Source organism: Centrocercus urophasianus, unplaced genomic scaffold, assembly GCF_019232065.1.
Source record: "Centrocercus urophasianus isolate 14NV4802_14NV808 unplaced genomic scaffold, USGS_Curo_1.0 seq_13, whole genome shotgun sequence".
Taxonomy (NCBI): domain Eukaryota; kingdom Metazoa; phylum Chordata; class Aves; order Galliformes; family Phasianidae; genus Centrocercus; species Centrocercus urophasianus.
This window is the reverse complement of record NW_024884475.1, coordinates 17,124,082-17,140,302: the sequence shown is the minus strand read 5'-3', so window position 1 is coordinate 17,140,302 and position 16,221 is coordinate 17,124,082. Positions and strand designations below refer to the sequence as shown.

General features: G+C 44.1%; 1 protein-coding gene across 3 annotated transcripts in view; it reads right to left on the bottom strand.

The window, feature by feature from the left end:
* Nucleotides 1-16,221, bottom strand: part of RBPJ (recombination signal binding protein for immunoglobulin kappa J region) — a 90,973-nt gene that overhangs the window by 49,349 nt on the left and 25,403 nt on the right. Inside the window, exon 1 of one of the 3 annotated variants that reach the window (XM_042811870.1) lies at nt 4,327-4,388. The exons of 1 other annotated variant lie outside the window; for it this stretch is intronic. In XM_042811870.1, coding sequence (XP_042667804.1) covers nt 4,327-4,346 — 20 coding nt within the window. In that variant the 5' untranslated portion in view covers nt 4,347-4,388. Of the gene's footprint in view, nt 1-269; nt 827-4,326; nt 4,389-16,221 lie in introns of those variants that run through there. One more of the 3 variants, XM_042811872.1, reaches the window with a different exon arrangement.

The window sequence follows — 16,221 nt, the reverse complement described above, 5'->3', positions numbered from 1 at the left end:
TCCTAGACATGCCAATCAGCCATGACTATCAGCAGTGCTTCTTTTCCAGAAATGTTACCCGATTTCCTTGCCACCATTTCTCCTGATTCACCCCTTCCCACTCTCATCGTCTTTCCTGTGCACCCTTCTGAAGTATCATCATACACCTCTACTATTTTACTAATCATTTAATAAGTTTGTCTTGCATTCCTTCCCATTCCCCTTCACTCAGCCTAGTACCAAGATTCACACGAAACTATTATCTTCCTGCTACAAAGTCAGAAACATACCTTCAACTTCACATCTGCTGTGTTTCACCAAGTTAACGCCTCAGCTTACATCTCCATTTTTTCCATACAGACGCCTTGCTATCACAGCTCGGTTTCAGCACAGACAAAACACAGGTCTTTACTCTCTATCACTGCTTCAGTCTCCTTTCTATCACTGCAAGTCATTACCTTTCAGGACTCTTTTCTAAGCATCAGCTCTAAAACGAAAGTTCTCCGTAGAAGATAAAAATAGCCAGCTCTGGGGATCCTGGCAGTATCTACCACGTCACAACTTTAATAGCTTGGATTTTATCTCATGACCACATCAGCTCACATCAGAACTACTGAAGAACCTTTCTCCATCCTCCACAATCCAGAACTGACCCTATTCCATTCTTTGTGAACATTCCTCTCTGGACAGTTTTTGCAAACACCAGACCACGTAAACCTTCCTTCACAGTACTTCAGCAGCATCTGCCCCGCTCTCTGCTCCAAGCCCCTTACTGGTCAACTTCACCCTAAAATTTCTAATCATGTTGTCAAACATGCAGGTTTAATGAGTTGCCAGCGACATTCGCATCTCTGAACACCACCTTCCCATTAAAACAAAGCAACTAGATGCCTGGCATGCCCAGACCACCACCACTGCACTAAAACTCACTCCATTGGTGCCAATGTCTCTCCTGTGTCATCACCAGTCTGATTCACCTTCCCTTCCCCTGAAGCTGGGTCAGGAAACACCTCTTAACCACACAACTTTGCAGTGACTAAATCAGGCACACAACTTGGTCTGCAACTTTGAAAAGTGGTACTAAAACACTTTCCTACTTTATGGAGCCTCTGGTAAACATCACAGTGATAAGCTTGTTCCGTTATCGGCTTTTTCAGGGCTTCTCCAAAAGCTGCTCGAAAAATAATCCAAGTACTATCTTGCTTACTGCTATTATACAGGTTTTCACTGATAATCAAGTACACAAAGTTATGTCTAGCATTTGCCACTTTTACCTACCCTTTCTAAATGTTTTTAGTTATTTGCTGCTACAGAAATCTTTGCAAAGGTTTTAGGGTTAGACTTCTTGCGTTATTGTCTATGTCCGCCTTATCCCAGACTCAAGAGACACAGAAAAGAGAACTCTGCATTTTAAGCCATTTTAAAGTGACAGAAAAGTAAACTCTTAAGAGCAGAAATTCTGCCATGCCTCTGTAGCACAGAGATTCTCAAAGTAATACAAAGTAGTATCGCTACTTAAAGCGTTTTGAACTCAAAATGCGCATCTCTGGTTAAATAACATTTTTGTTAATTTTACTGTCTTTAAATGATGAGCTCCCACAAAGTATTCACAAGTAAAATCAAAAATACCTGACAAAAGCCCAAAAGACAATTCTCATATTGCAGTCACAAATTACCCACTTCACTGGAAATTATAGTACAAATACAATTTCAGTTCTGTTCACGATTCACACTTCTGTGTACCTTATTACATCAGGCTCTGATAAGGGCAATTTAGGTTCAGTCACATTGTCCATACAAGTAGTTTTGATCAAAAAGCTCTTCATGCTACAAGTATACAACACACACTGCAAATAATAAAACCATAATGTACCCACTCCCTCCAAAAATCACTATAGTAAATTCTTACTGTTCCATCCAGCGCTACAGAAACCACAATTCAGGCTCAGGCATTCAGTTTTCACAGGAAGAACTGTGTTTTTACACTCAGCCTACACTAGCTACAGCAAAGCCATATGCTTTATCTCAAGTTCGGGCACCCGTAAGAACGGCAAGCCTCTCATTAAATTACGATGCAGTATTTGGGTACTGCATTCTTCAGTTACAACTTCTTAATTTCAAGCACTTCTTTTTCCTGTTCAATAACACAGCTTTTACAGAACAATCTAGGAAGAAAATGTTTTCACAGGTTATTTTGAAATAAAATTTGTTATTGGAGAATCATCAACTTTCAATGCTAATAACTGGTCTTGGTACCAGAGCTGTAAGCCAAAAACAGTTCATACATAAAAAACGCACGCTCCTTAATGCAATCTAGCTATAATAATCATTGGATTTAACATGCTTCTTTTTATCAGAGCTAGAAATACTTAACAATAAGAAGATGAGAATACTTGTTCAGAGAATCACTTAACTGACAGATTTTAAACAATAATTTTGGGGTTAAAATCCAAAACCACATACAACTTGTTTGTGCTCCCGTTAAAATGTCGGTATTCCTTCCTACTATTCAAATTATTTGATCATTCATTTGAAAAAAAAAAAGTAGTTTGTTATTCTCAACATTTTAATGTATATCCAAGGGTAAATGTAACATCATGAACATAAGAACGTCTGACAAACCTGTAATAATCAACAAACAAAAGGAAACAAAACCCAAATATTAGGATGAGTAAACTAATGTAAATGTGGAAAAACTTAATTGCTAACTAGAGCACAGACTACTCCTCACAGCAAACTTTAAGAGCATTTATTTCATTCTTTCAACTCTAACCTCTAAAACAGCACGCTCCAGGAACCATAACAAATAAGACCAGTTTCCCCATAGAACACTTAATTGGGAAAACGTGTATGAGCCGCAAGATGCCTTTATCAGGAGAAATCAAGCAAAAGCTACAATTTAGTTTTCAACAAACAAGAATGAGGAATTGGAAACATAGCTGCAGCCAAATAAAATATCTGAGTACCATAATGCTACCTTCTTCACAAGAACAAAAGCACCAACCACCAGCTCCACCCCACCCCCAAGCAGGCTGTTGCTCTCTCTAACCACATAGCCAATGCTGCAGACAATGTAATCCCCACAGGGAAGACAGAAGGTCAGGGACACACTGTGAAATCATAAAATAAGGTCCACGTTTCAGAAAGAAACAGCGGTGCTTTCACCAGTCAGGATTTCATTTGGAACAAGCAGGTGGAGTGTGGACACAGCCTGTTCTTCTCTCAACACACCGTCCCTTCCCTCAACACACAGAGGAAGGTTGCAAGTGTTCAGCATAGTCCAAAATTAAGGGCACAGCACTTAGAGTGAGCAGAAGTGCAGATGTGGTAAGGGTGGCAATATTCAGAGTAATGCTGCAGGTGAGACTCCGTGCTGTATGGCAGCAGTGGGATAGTTATTATTCACCAGCTGTAGGTGGCTACAAGGGTGTCACTTATTACAGTGACACACCACAGCAGGCTAGCCATGATTAAGTATTACCCAGTGCGGTTGGAAGAGACGGCAGCTATCGTTCATTGTGATCCACTGTGGCTTAGTGGGGCGGGAAGGCTACTGCCCTTCACTTCAACACCACGCAACACGAGCAGGAAGGCAACTAAGAAAGCTCCGCAAAGCCCAGAGAACGGGGAATAGTTCACGGTGCGGAGAACGGGGAGCTCGGAGCCCTGCCCCGGGACAAGGGAGTCCTTCCCGCAGCCTGCCAGCTCCGGCGGGCCGGGAGCGCTCCGCAACAGCGCCCAACGAGGCCGTAGCCAGGGACCTGCAGCGGCTCCGGCAGGCGCTGGGGCAGAGACAGAGCCCAGCGCTCAACTTCTCGCAGCCACGAGAGTCTTTGTCCGAGCGCTCCCGGCCAGGGCCGAGGGAACCCGGGGGTCCTCTTCGGAGACGGGGTGGGCCGGGCCGGCCGAGCGGGGGTAACTGCCGTAACGGCCGCGGTGCCTCCCCTTGCGGGGAGCAAGCCCTCCGACAGGCAGCGCCCCGGGCCGGCGGGGACAAGAACCGACCCGGCGCGGGGTCCCGACCGCTCCGGCAGCGCCGGGCAGAAGGGGAGCGAAGGGAAAGCTCCCGTCCCGCGGGCACCCCGTGCCGGGAGCCGGCCGGGCAGCCCCACCGCCGGCAGCCGCTGCCCCGGCCCAGGGGGGCCTCCTGCCGTGCGCCCACCCGGGGGGATGCCAGCCCCCCGGGGTTTGCGCCTCAGGGCCCGCCCGCGGGCCGCCCGGAGACATGCTGTGACTCCGCCAGGGCGGCGACGGGGAGGCCGAGGGGCGGGAGCCGGGTAGCCGGCGACCCGGCGGCCCCCAAAGCCAAGCGCTCCCGGCGCGGCGCCGCGAACCCCCCACACTTACCCTGTCACAACAGGCGCCATCTTCCACAAACTCTCGCTAAAACTCCTACTCTCGCGAGAGCGCCCCCCTCCCCGCACCTGGAGCGCGCGTGCGCGAGCCCGTGAGACACGCGCGGGGTGGGGGGGCTGGGGCAGCGCGCCCCGCCCACTCAGCGCCCGGGTTCTCCCCTCAGACACAACAGCCCGGGCGTGGGAACCGCGCTAAGCTCGCGAGAATACGGCACGGACAGACAGCGAGCAGAGGAGAGAGTGGGGAATTCTCGCGAGAGCTGAGCCTGGTGGGTGGGGCGGGGGATTCCCTCTGCCCGCTCGTACGCCTGGTCATGCGTGTCCCCCGGACGGCGGGGCGGCCAGACCGACGAGGGGCGGGGGTTGGAAAGCAGCATCGCCTGCCCGCAGGGAGGAAACCGTCCCGGGCGAGGAGGGGAGGAGGTGGCTGGCAGCAGGCGAGCAAGGGGCGCCAGGTAGCGAAGGCAGCTCAGCACGGTCCAGGAGAACCAGGGGCCGCCTTCTCATCCCCCCGCCCCAGGGAGGCAGGCAGGCAGGCAGGCAGGGAGGCAGGGAGGCAGGGGTGGGCCCGCCCACGTCGTGCTCAGGGCTGCGCCGCCACGTGCGAAGCGTCGGCGGGCCGCGGCGGCGGAGTCTCAAGCTGCGTGTGCGGTGAGGAGCCAGCCCGGCTCTTGGGCCTCCTGCTGCTCCCAGCGGGCCTGGCCAGCAAGGACGGCGTGCAGGGGCGGGTGGGAGAGCACTACGGTGCGCTGGGAAGGCACGGTGTACTCAGATAAGAAGGTATTCTCAGGAGTTCTGCTGGTAATGCGATACGGGTCTTCACTGCTCGAGTGTGAAACCTGGGTTGGAAACAGTTGGGCAGAGTGGGCTTCCTGCTAAAGCTTATAGCGAAAAAAACAGTGTTGTTATTCCCAGTAGCACTGCCTGGGAGTGCGGGCCAAATGCTCTGTCACTCCTGTTTGTTTCATACCAAGCACGCAGAACAGCTATGAAAACCAAAAGAAGTCTTTTTGCAAACTGGGCATAAAAACTGACTGCAGGAGACTGGGGCCTAAAGGCATGGTTACTGAAATATCTGTCAGGTTTCCTACATCGTGTTGTTTGAAAAACCAGCTTTAAATGCCTGTTTTAACGATTCTGGTGTTTCCTACAATCAAAAACGTAAGTTACAATTTTGGTCCCTGCTTGCACTGACCAATAAAGTGAGCCTTGTAACGATGTCTCAGAAGTCTCAGCAGAGGTACTGTAAGAGGAATGTATCTGTACAAAGAAGCTGGCCTGGTTGCTCAAAAGTCTTGACATAACAGGAGCCTGAATTTTGTCCACGTAATAACATGACCATTGCAAGGTGAGGATCTGATTGTCCGTAAGAGGACTGTGTATGAGAGTTAATCAAAGATTGTATCCTGTGTCTTCATTCACAGAATCACAGAAATCACAGAATCATCAAGGTTGGAAAAGACCCACAAGATCATCCAGTCCGACCATCCACCTATCACCAATAGTTCTCACTAAACCATGTCCCTCAACACAAAATCCAAATGTTCCTTGAACGCTTCCAGGGATGGTGACTCCAGCACCTCCCTGGGCAGCCCATTCCAGTGCCTGCCCACTGTTTCAAAAAAGTACTATTCAAGCTCTTTATGCATTTAGTATAACACATGTAACTTCAAAAGCCGGTGCAACTTTGATTTAAAAATCCCCTAGCCTCCAAAAAGTGGGTCATTTTTATTGCTTCACCTCCATACCTCTGCTGTCTCCCAAGTTAGGAAAAGGTAATGTATTTTCAATAATACCATTAACATGGTGCTTCTATATGTTTTCATGTAGTACACTGTCTTCTGTTAACACTAATCCAATGAATGTCTTAGATGGGTAAAATCGTGCTTTAAGAGGTTGCTTGGCCACATAGTTTGCTGTAGTTTTATTAACTGTACGAACAGCTGTTGTCTTCTATCATTAAAACCATTCTTTCAATTCTGATTTCTCTCTTCGCATTAATTATCAAAGGACATTGATTGGCTCCATGAAGGAACCACGAAGGCACGGTTCTTGTTGAAAGCACGATACATACTGAAAATCCTGTGTTGTTTGTGAAGAGCAACTAATAATCCCTTTAGAAATCTCTTCCTAACATCCTTTTTTTTTTTTTTTTTTTTTTTTTTTTTTCCAAGGCTAAAGAATGATCTCAGTTCATGCTAGCTCCATTCCATTAAGAATGGTTCCTGGACATATGCCATGGCCTGTCTCTAGATGGTCATTTTCTGAGGCCCCTCTTTTAGTGTGTTTTAAATCAAAATGGAAAATCTAAAAATACTGCACACAATAACATGCTGTGTCTAGACTCTTTTGATATTTTACAAAGAAGGCATTTGTATTAATAATCAAATTAATTGAATACTGATGCAGACATATTATTTTGAAGAATTAATAATTACAGAAATTGTCATAATTCTTTCCATTACTGACAGTTATGTTATAAAACAAATGACCATTGAATTTTTTTTTTCCTTTCTTTTCAGTTATAAACAATCTGCAGTGTGAAAGGCCAGGAATACTATTCATGTCAAAAACAATAGCCTCGAGTATCTCGAGGTAGAAGGACAGATAATAAAACCACAGAGGGTTTCTTAGGTATTGTTCATGCATTGAATTTTACTCCTCATGGCTTAAAGTTCCTATTTCGCATAGCAGTGCAAGCAATTTCTATTGACGCGAGGGCAAACTGAAAGCATCTCATGCCTCAGGATACTGGGCCCCGCCCGCCTTCTGGTCTTTAATGAATTGTAAACACTTCCAGACCTGAGGCAGAGGGGCAAATGTGAAGACAAAGTTTTCACAATTAAAATTTTTGTATGTGCTTCGCAATCAACAGTTGAACCTTTCAATACTAGGTGATTTTAGCCCTGCTGAGGTCAGTGGGTTAGTTTTGAGCTAGATACATGGCTTCAGAAATGGAGAAGCATGGCTCAGAAGTGCCACTGAAGGATGGGATTCATAAGGCATGGGGCCGCACTCCTTCAGCTGAGTGCCAGAACCACCAGCTGCCTTTAGAAAGGGAAGGAAATCTCTTCTGCTGGCATTTTGTAGACTGTGGGGCAGGGCTCCCTCCTGCTTTTTGGGCTCTCTGGCTCACAGAGGTGTGGACAGAGCTAGGTCTATGGGTCTGTCTGTCTGTAGTCTGTCCAGATGCCTGCAGCTCCATCTGGGAAGTCATGTGGTTCCCTCATCCTCATGGTTATCATGAGGCTGAAGGAGCTGCCTACTGGGCTGAGCACAGCCTGGCTCTGGCCTGGCAGAATTGGGGAGCACTGGCTGCAAGCTGTAATAAAAGGGCTTGAGATTGCAACAGCCTGCTTGACCAGTCCAGGCCAAACTTTATCCAGCTCAGCTGTAGCTCTCGTCTTCCCAGGCTCATTCCTTTGGGCCTGACACAGTACTGCCTGCCTGCTCATTTGGCTACAGCTTGGATCCTGGATGACTTGGAGAATGTTAGAAGACAAAAGATCTGCATCCGTGCCTGTAGGAGCACTCTGTGTCTCTGAACATCTGTTGCATACTTAGGACAGTGAGTCCTCTTTCCCACCATCTTGCTTCTAAGAAAAAGTAACTCATAGCACCACTTGTAAAATCCAAGCTATTTATAAAATACAGTGACCTTAAAAAACATCGTAGGTAGTAGAATCACACTTATCTGAATCTTCAGTTCAGTGCAAGTAACAGGTTTCTCTAGATGCTGTAGTTTATATCTGGTGATGGAAATCACACATTCTAGTAGTACATACTATGATATAACTCTTCTGGAATTTTATAAGCACAGGATGTACAATGTGGTTTAACCGCGTGTCTAGGAAAGAAAATAAACAGGCAGTTGCCCACAGAGCATATCTTACATCTGAGCTCCTGTGTATATGCCAGCTAAAGTTATTGCCTTAACTTCTGGCTGGACAACTAGATGTCAGAAGTGCTTCTGCTGCTCGAAATGGAAGATATTGTTCAGTGTAGCTCTGAGGATTTGTTACACTGTCCTGAGATGATAACAGTGAAGAATAGTTAGCGATTTTAAACAAGTTGCTGAATAGTTTTCACTTGTGTGTCATAATCTCAGTAGAACAAAGAATTATGCCAGTTAGGGCATAAGTGTGCCTTAGCACAGTATATCCCAAAAGCCACATTCAGGCTTGTGCTTCACTCAAGAATGCTTTGCAAGCAAGCACAGCATCAAGCATTTTTAGAATCTAAAGGCAAGATGCAAGAAGTGAGAATAACAAACAATAGGAAGGAAGAGGGGGAGGGAAGATGAGGTTAACAGTAATAACATCATGTGGTTATGTAGGTTAACAGTGTGAACAGCTTGATGACTGACTTCTGTACCCTTTTATTTTTAAACACTTTTCTAAAACACGCTATTAAGACACATTTTGTATTGGACTTTGCCCCTCACCCTGTCCCTTCAGTTATTTTCCATTAGATGAAGTATATAGATGAATAGAATTCTCTATTTGCACTCTGTATATCTGTACTCGTCAGGCTCTTCAAACAAACAGCTATCCATCTCCTGCATAGTGCTCCTTTCCACTGCTACACACATGGGGTACCCAGCCCAGTGATTTTGGGGCACCTGGTGATCCTCCTGCAGGGGGACTGCCTGCAGTGGTGCCTGGTACCCTCAGCCTCCTGCTGTTGGTGTGCCCTGTACAGAGCTGCTGCACGTCTACTGCAGTGAATCCCTGAACCAGAGAGCATCCTGGCAGTGCCTGGACACCATCCAGTGACCTCCAGCTCCTGTACCCACAACCCCAAACTCCGGCCAAGGCGAGATTTACAGGACCACACTTTGGTGCTGCTGCGGCCTCATGCCACCGGTAGAGTGTGTACCCACCGAACCAGTTCTTGGATTAAACCGCAGTACATGGGATTACAGAAGGATTACTGAAGGGGAATATGGCAGGATAAACTGTAAAAAAATCTCTTTTGCTTTTCTAAGACATACGGGAGAACACGCTGTTCCTTTTTTTATATGGCCATTTAATGTTTCAGAAGAATGCAACAAAGGTGAATTAATTCCATCCCACTGAAATAGACAGGACAGGGAAGACTGAATTTGTTGGTTAGACTATGAATTACTACAGATAAAGTAAAAAGGAAGATTTATAGGTTATGATACAGCTCCAGATGTTTTATCAGCTTTATTTGTATATAAATATAAATTGAATTTGCAATGTTATGGTTTTGAACCAATGTGAAAACAGATGTCTTTATGCAGAAAAAGCACTTAACCAGAGACACTGTCTCATTTCTTTCATTTTCATGATGTGTGTTGCTATACCGTCTATGCTAGCAGAGACACTTGCACTTAAACCTACAATTCAGTGTCTGAGTGGATTTTTTCAGATAGTCTGCTCCCTCAGAGAAAGCCTATTCTAACATACTTCTTCTTTACCTGCAAGTAAAATGTGGTTTTGGGAAAGCCACCAAAGAATGAGAACTCATTTGACTCAACAAAACACGAAGGAAACTTAGACTCTTGATTATATGTGTTTTTCTCTTGTATTTAGTGCTTAAGGGCACTTCAGACTAGCTATAAAAAGGTATAAAGAAGAGCTCAGCAGCCTACTGTAAAAGAAAACCACAAACTGCACATAACCCCTTGATAAAATTACCACTGAAAACCTATTTGAAATTATAATCCAACCCATTTTACTATAAACTAGGCAAGTCTAGGTCCCAGATGTAGCCACATGCTCTGCAGAATGGGAAAAAACTTAGACAGAAATTCTTAACCTGTAATTCTCAATACAAATATGTGCACACACATTTTCCTTGTAATGACTAGAGAGAGGAGCTAAGAAATTAATTGTTTCACAGAGAACATAAAGCTAGGTTCCGCTATTTCGATTAGGCCTTATGCTAGTCCTGGATGAAGAAGTTAAACTGATTTTGCATGTTTGGTGGCTTATAAAGATTGTAAGTGACCTCAAGCCAGGAAGATAACACTAGTTTTTTTGTCTGTTTCTTTATTTAAAACATTGAGGAAGTTATATATTCCCGAAACATAAGATTTTTTTTAAGTATTCTGAACACGTAGTCAAAGAACATGTAATCCCAAAAACTACTCATCTTACAATACTGCCATCTTGATATCTGTTTGGGTTTTTTGTTGGTGGTGGTGGTGTTTTTTTTTTTTTTTTGGTCAAGAACAGTCACAGATTTTAGTAGCTGTGGGCTTTATCTAATTTTCATACCACTCTCCCTCACAATATCCCTTAGAACCTCTGTTTTGCTGTAGCCCTTTTTCCAAAATCCTCATCCCACCTCGCTCCCAAAGAAGGACCATTTCTGGTAGCACTTGAAAATAAATTCCGTACAAATTGCCTCAGAATATTTCATTGCTCAGTTCAAGGGTGGCTGACACTTTTGAATAAAATACCCATTTGAATTTTTCCCTTGTAGTGGATTACAAGTGACCTTTTAATGCTAAAGTTCATTAGTGCTTGGATATCATATTGATGAGCTTTGCATAAATGAATAGATGAACAGATAAGGCATAACCAAGGTAATGAGCTGATAGCTGTTACAGAGGTAACTGAAGATATGTCACTGATGCTAATTAAAGAATTTCTGTATAATTTTAATTATTGTCAGTGTTGATTCAGAAGTCACTATCACTGTCACTTCTTTTATCACAACCAACGGTGTTTCATATCTTGGACAGCTGTATCTATTTCTAGAAATCCCAACAGCCAACCATTCTTATTACGTATGGCCTCATCATTTGTTTGTTTTTCTGATCATTAGTGGCACTGACCTTGCCAAGAGCTAAGCACATGCATGATTTTATTCATGCGATTAGACTTATTAAAGCTAATGGGATTAGTCAAGAAAGTAAAGCTACTTCTGCTTAAGTGTTTGCCATTTGGAGCTGGTTGACAAGAAACAAAATCAAGAAACTGGAAGGAATTCAGACTAAACAAGAATTTTCATTAAATGTCACATAAAGAGAAATTCAAACAATTTTTCCTTGACCCAAGCTTGGTAGGTGATGAGCAATGGCTGCCACTGTTTCCAAGCAGCTTTCCAGGTACTTAGCTTTCAAGATTGTAGCTACAGATTTCCACAGAAGGGTTCTCACTTCTGAATTTCCTTCTTGTTTGCCTTCCATCTGTGTATTACCCTTTCCCAGTTTTGACACATGAGAAAGGTTTTTTGTACTTAATTTATCACAGAATCATAGAATCATAGAATCACCAAGGTTGGAAAAGACCTAAAAGATCATCCAGTCCAATCGTTCGCCTATTACCAATAGCTCCCACTAAACCATGTCCATCAACACAACATCCAGCCTTTGTCAGACACAGCACGATTTGTCAGTTAATATGAAGGTGGTTTCATGTGGCAAGTAAACAAGAATTTTGTAACATTGATTTCCCTTCATAAAAGGCCAGGTTGCCGAAACTGGAGCTGGTTTCAACAAACTTTACCAGGTCTTTTAGGATGACATTTCTAACGAGAGATAATGAGAAATGCAAATTCTGGCCAGCAGCCCAGCAAAGAAGGTTGACTGTAACTGGAGAGCTATGGTACAACGCTGCAAACCAGGAAAACCCAGAACAGGTTTTGCTCACGCAAGATGAGGAGGATTGCCCTGAATTAAGCAAAGTAAAAGTACTTGTTGTTTTAGAGGACTGGCCTGACAGCTAGGACAGAGGCTTGTAGGTTTAGTAGGTCTTTTGTGTGAAATTAAGATATGTCTATTTCGGTAGAGAGGGACCTTTAAAAGTCATCTAGTCCAACTCCCCTGCAAACAGGGACATCTACAGCTATCTCAGGCTGCTCAGAGCCTGGTCCAGCCCAACTTTGAATGTCTCCAGGGACAAGAGACTGTCCTACCTTTGTACTTCATTTCAGGCACTGTGAGGCTGCCTGTCTGTGACATGCCTGCTGAAAGCCTCACAAAAACAGTATTGCAGCCAGAAATACTGTATTTAGAGAGCAGATGTGTTTCAGCCCCTTTCTCTGATAGCTATCTTGGCTTGAGCTGAGAGAGGAGTGGCAGGGAGCAGTTACTCTACCTCCATTCACTACCCCAAGGAAATTCCCTGCTGGATCATCAGGACAGTTTTATGGCCATTGGTACCACAGATCAAATGTACAGTGAGTGATTAACTTCAGTTTTGAATAAGCTGTTATTTGTTATTTTTGATCTCTGGTGAAATGTTGTATATACAATAAATTATAAACAATCTGGCCTCTCACTTATAAAAACAAATACCAACTGTCCTGCTATCATTGTGGAGCAATAAATCTCCCCTGGCCTTGGAAAAAATGCATCACTTGTGGACTTTCACCCGCTTTATACCTTATTTGCAAAACAAACACTTATTTTGATTCCTCATAAGAACAACTGATGACAAAAACTGAATAGAGGTACAGTAGTGTCTATTTGTAGTCCAGAAGTTTAAAAATGTAGTGAAGATAGACTGCCTTCCTTTGGCTTTTTCTGGGTAGAGGTTAAAAAAACAGCAAATCCACCATTACCAAGTCTAGTGCTAGGGGTGGTGGATATTATTAACTCTTTTTTTTTTTCTTTTTTTTTTTTTTAGGAAAGCCACTGAACTATGCCCCAATGCACATGATTTTATGAACGTTAGAAAGAGCCATGTGGTGTTCATATAGTGTTTAATCTTGATGAAGTCTCAGTGCCCAAGGTTTTATGATTAATGGCAGAGGAGGAACATTCGAGTGACAGTTAGGGCTCTGCCAGTTTGTACTGTATATACAGCTGTTGCTGCACAGGGGAGGGAAATGTAGGGTCTGGCTGTCTGTTCCAAACAAAAAGAAATGGCACATGCTATTACTTCCAGATCATTGCAGTCCCTGCACCACCATCTGCTGGGGGTCAGAGCAGTTGTCCGGGTCGGCGTCAGTCATGCACAAACTCAATGCCTTCCACTGAGCTGCGCCCAGCGGTACATATTTACAAGAACAATAAAGCGAACCTGCTCCCCGGACACAGGCACCACAATGCTCCATCACATTTCCAACAAAGGGGCACAACGAAAGTTGATATGCATTACAAAGGGGGTTCTCAGAGATCACAGCTTTGTGATTTCAGGCCGTAACACAAATTGAAGGGAAAAAAAACTGTCACCAATAAGCTCAAACCTAGGGATCACTGTATTTATAATTGATGTAGCATCTCTAAAAGGGTGCCTGGCTTTCCACATTTCCCCTTTTCCTATTTATAAAGTTCTACGTAAAGGTTAATTAATTGGGGAAAGCTCTGACAAGAAATGCTAAACTTGAATATATTATTCTGTAATGGCGGCCAGTTTGGCTTGCACCAAGCCCAACTTGCCACTGTCTGCATCTTCTTAGCAGGCTATGGCGTGCGCTGGGGTGAGGGACAGAGAGCCCTGAGCTGATGTAAGCCAAACAGTTCCTGGAAACAGGACTGGCATGGCTGTGTCAGCATGATGTTGAAACTGAACGAGCAGTTTTACCATCTCTTCAGCCCAAAGAACTAGTGAGTAATTCATTTCTTCTGCTAAGAGTGGCTGCTTCAACAGTGATAGTGTGACAACCCCGTGCAAGAGCGTGCGGTACAGCTAGCCACTCAGAGTGCTTTCCTGAACCCATGACTGCCCACAGACAGGAGACCTTTGGTTATGCAGTTGGAAATGGGTCTGCTTGCTGTGCGCTAGTGCACAGCACAGAGGTAGAGATAAAGCACAACTTCTCTCTTCAACTTGGGCTAGCTTGCTGCTGGGCTAAGCCCTGTGTTCTTGTATTTTATCCAAGGGGATGCAGTGCAGCAATGGAGCTCAGAGCAAAGACATCAGCATGGCTTGTGACAAATTCAGCAGTATTCAGCTGAGCTTGTTCTTAGCATCCATACTGCTAAAGCAGGCAACAGTGCCAACACAGGGTAAGAAAAGTGGGCAGCAGCCCTGGAAAGCTGTGAAGAGAGCAAGCAGAGCTGGACCCAGAGCATTTTTAAGTGAGGCTCACAGCCAAATAACTGCAAACCATGCTGTACAAGCAAAATGACAGTACGGACTGCTGTGCTTTCTGCCTCACCTAGCTGCAGTGTCTGTCACAGCACTACCACATACGTAATATTTGATATTTCATCTAATAATTAGTGATTTTAGTATGAGCAAACCCAGTCTTGTTAGGTCCTATCCTTGATTGTTTTCATATTTACAAAGCTTCACTGTGGGTATTTTTGCATTAAGCCTTTTGAGTCCATGTAGCATTTGACAGCATCTTGGATGCACACACTTCACCTGAAACATAACACGGAGCAGGAGACCTCCAGGTAGCTGCACCTACATGCTTCCAAACTCCACCTCTCAGCCTTCCTGGCACCAGCACATCCCACTGCCAGAGCAGCAGAGCTGGTTATGAAGCCTGCAAGGAAAATGTGGAACAGCACTGCTGTGCTCCTTTGCAGGGTGTCATAGGACTCAACTGTGTATTTGTACTTGCAGAGCACTTACTCTGAGCTGTTCAGCACTGAGCTGAACTGCTCTGGTTTGTACCGCAATGAGGCAGTCTTTCAGTGTGGGATCAGAACCAAAGAAAGGGTTGTTTTTAATGATCTAGTGCCGCAGCCTGAGAATGAAGCAATAAGATGCAGAACAGCAGTCAAGGGACATTTTAGGTGTCATAGTGGATGCAAAGTGTAAATGACTTGATGCCTGTAGTTTTGGAGAGAGATTCTCTGAACAGTCTTTTAACCTGTAGAAAACAGATATAAATCTGCCCTAAATGTGTAGGGACTGAAAGTCATTCCCATCAGTAATCCAAGAGAAATATCTTTTTTTCTGTGCCTAGTCCACAATAGACAGGTGCTGCGTGGTGGAAGTCATGCCTTTCAGCTCCTGCTTGCACCTCTGTTGGCAGCTTTATTCCAGCATCCGCTGTCTACATTAGCACAGGCAGCAGTTTGGGTTTCTCAGCCTGCAAGTCATCCTTCTGGACAGAGGTCAAACATATCCTTCAGACAATTCTGGAGTAATTTAGAACTGGTTTTGTGTATTCTGCACATAAATAAGGGACTTCAGCATTCAGAAGATATTTTACGAAACTCCTGTGTTCAGTAGCAAATGGAAAAACGTAAGAACAGACACATTCCGGCCTACTGAAATACTTTTTTTCTTATAAAAACAAAGCTTTTACCAAATGAACAATTGAACAGTTAAACTGCTACTCTTATGGCATGATCCTGATAAACCATTCTCTTTGATGAAGCTGGTGCAATAATCCCCTCTCCAGCATATTGTGGCATACTTAAAAAGAAATGGTGCTCTGGATGAACCCTAATCTCAACTTCTATTTCATAAATCTGTCATTCTGTGAACTAGAGAGTTTAGTTTATTTCTCTTAATTGCTTAGATGAAAAGAACTAATGTAATGCCTGATCCTGGGGTACCCAGTTAGATACTACAGATTAAGAGGCAAATGCTGAAATCACACAGCATCCATTGGCTGCACTGGAAACTTTTTGTTTAGATACTTGGGAAATGAGCTGTTGAGAAAATCTTTGCTAAAATAACAGTGGGGTTTTTATGCTGTTTTTTTAAATTATTATTATTTATTATATTGCCTCTCTCATATATTGCCTCAACATCACCCTTCATCTCTGAGGCTGTACATAGTGTTTTTATAGAGAGTAGTTCTGTGAGTTACCGGACTGCAGGGCAATACAACTTCAGTCCAGATCAGGAACAATGAGATATCTGTTGAATTGGCCAGAACACAAAATACAGTGCTTATACCAGCTTTATTCTTTATGCTGTCTCAATGACAGCTATGGGAGAAATGGTGATATTTGATCAAACCTGAATTGAGAAGGTGCAATGTTTTGCCTTTCTGAACAAAA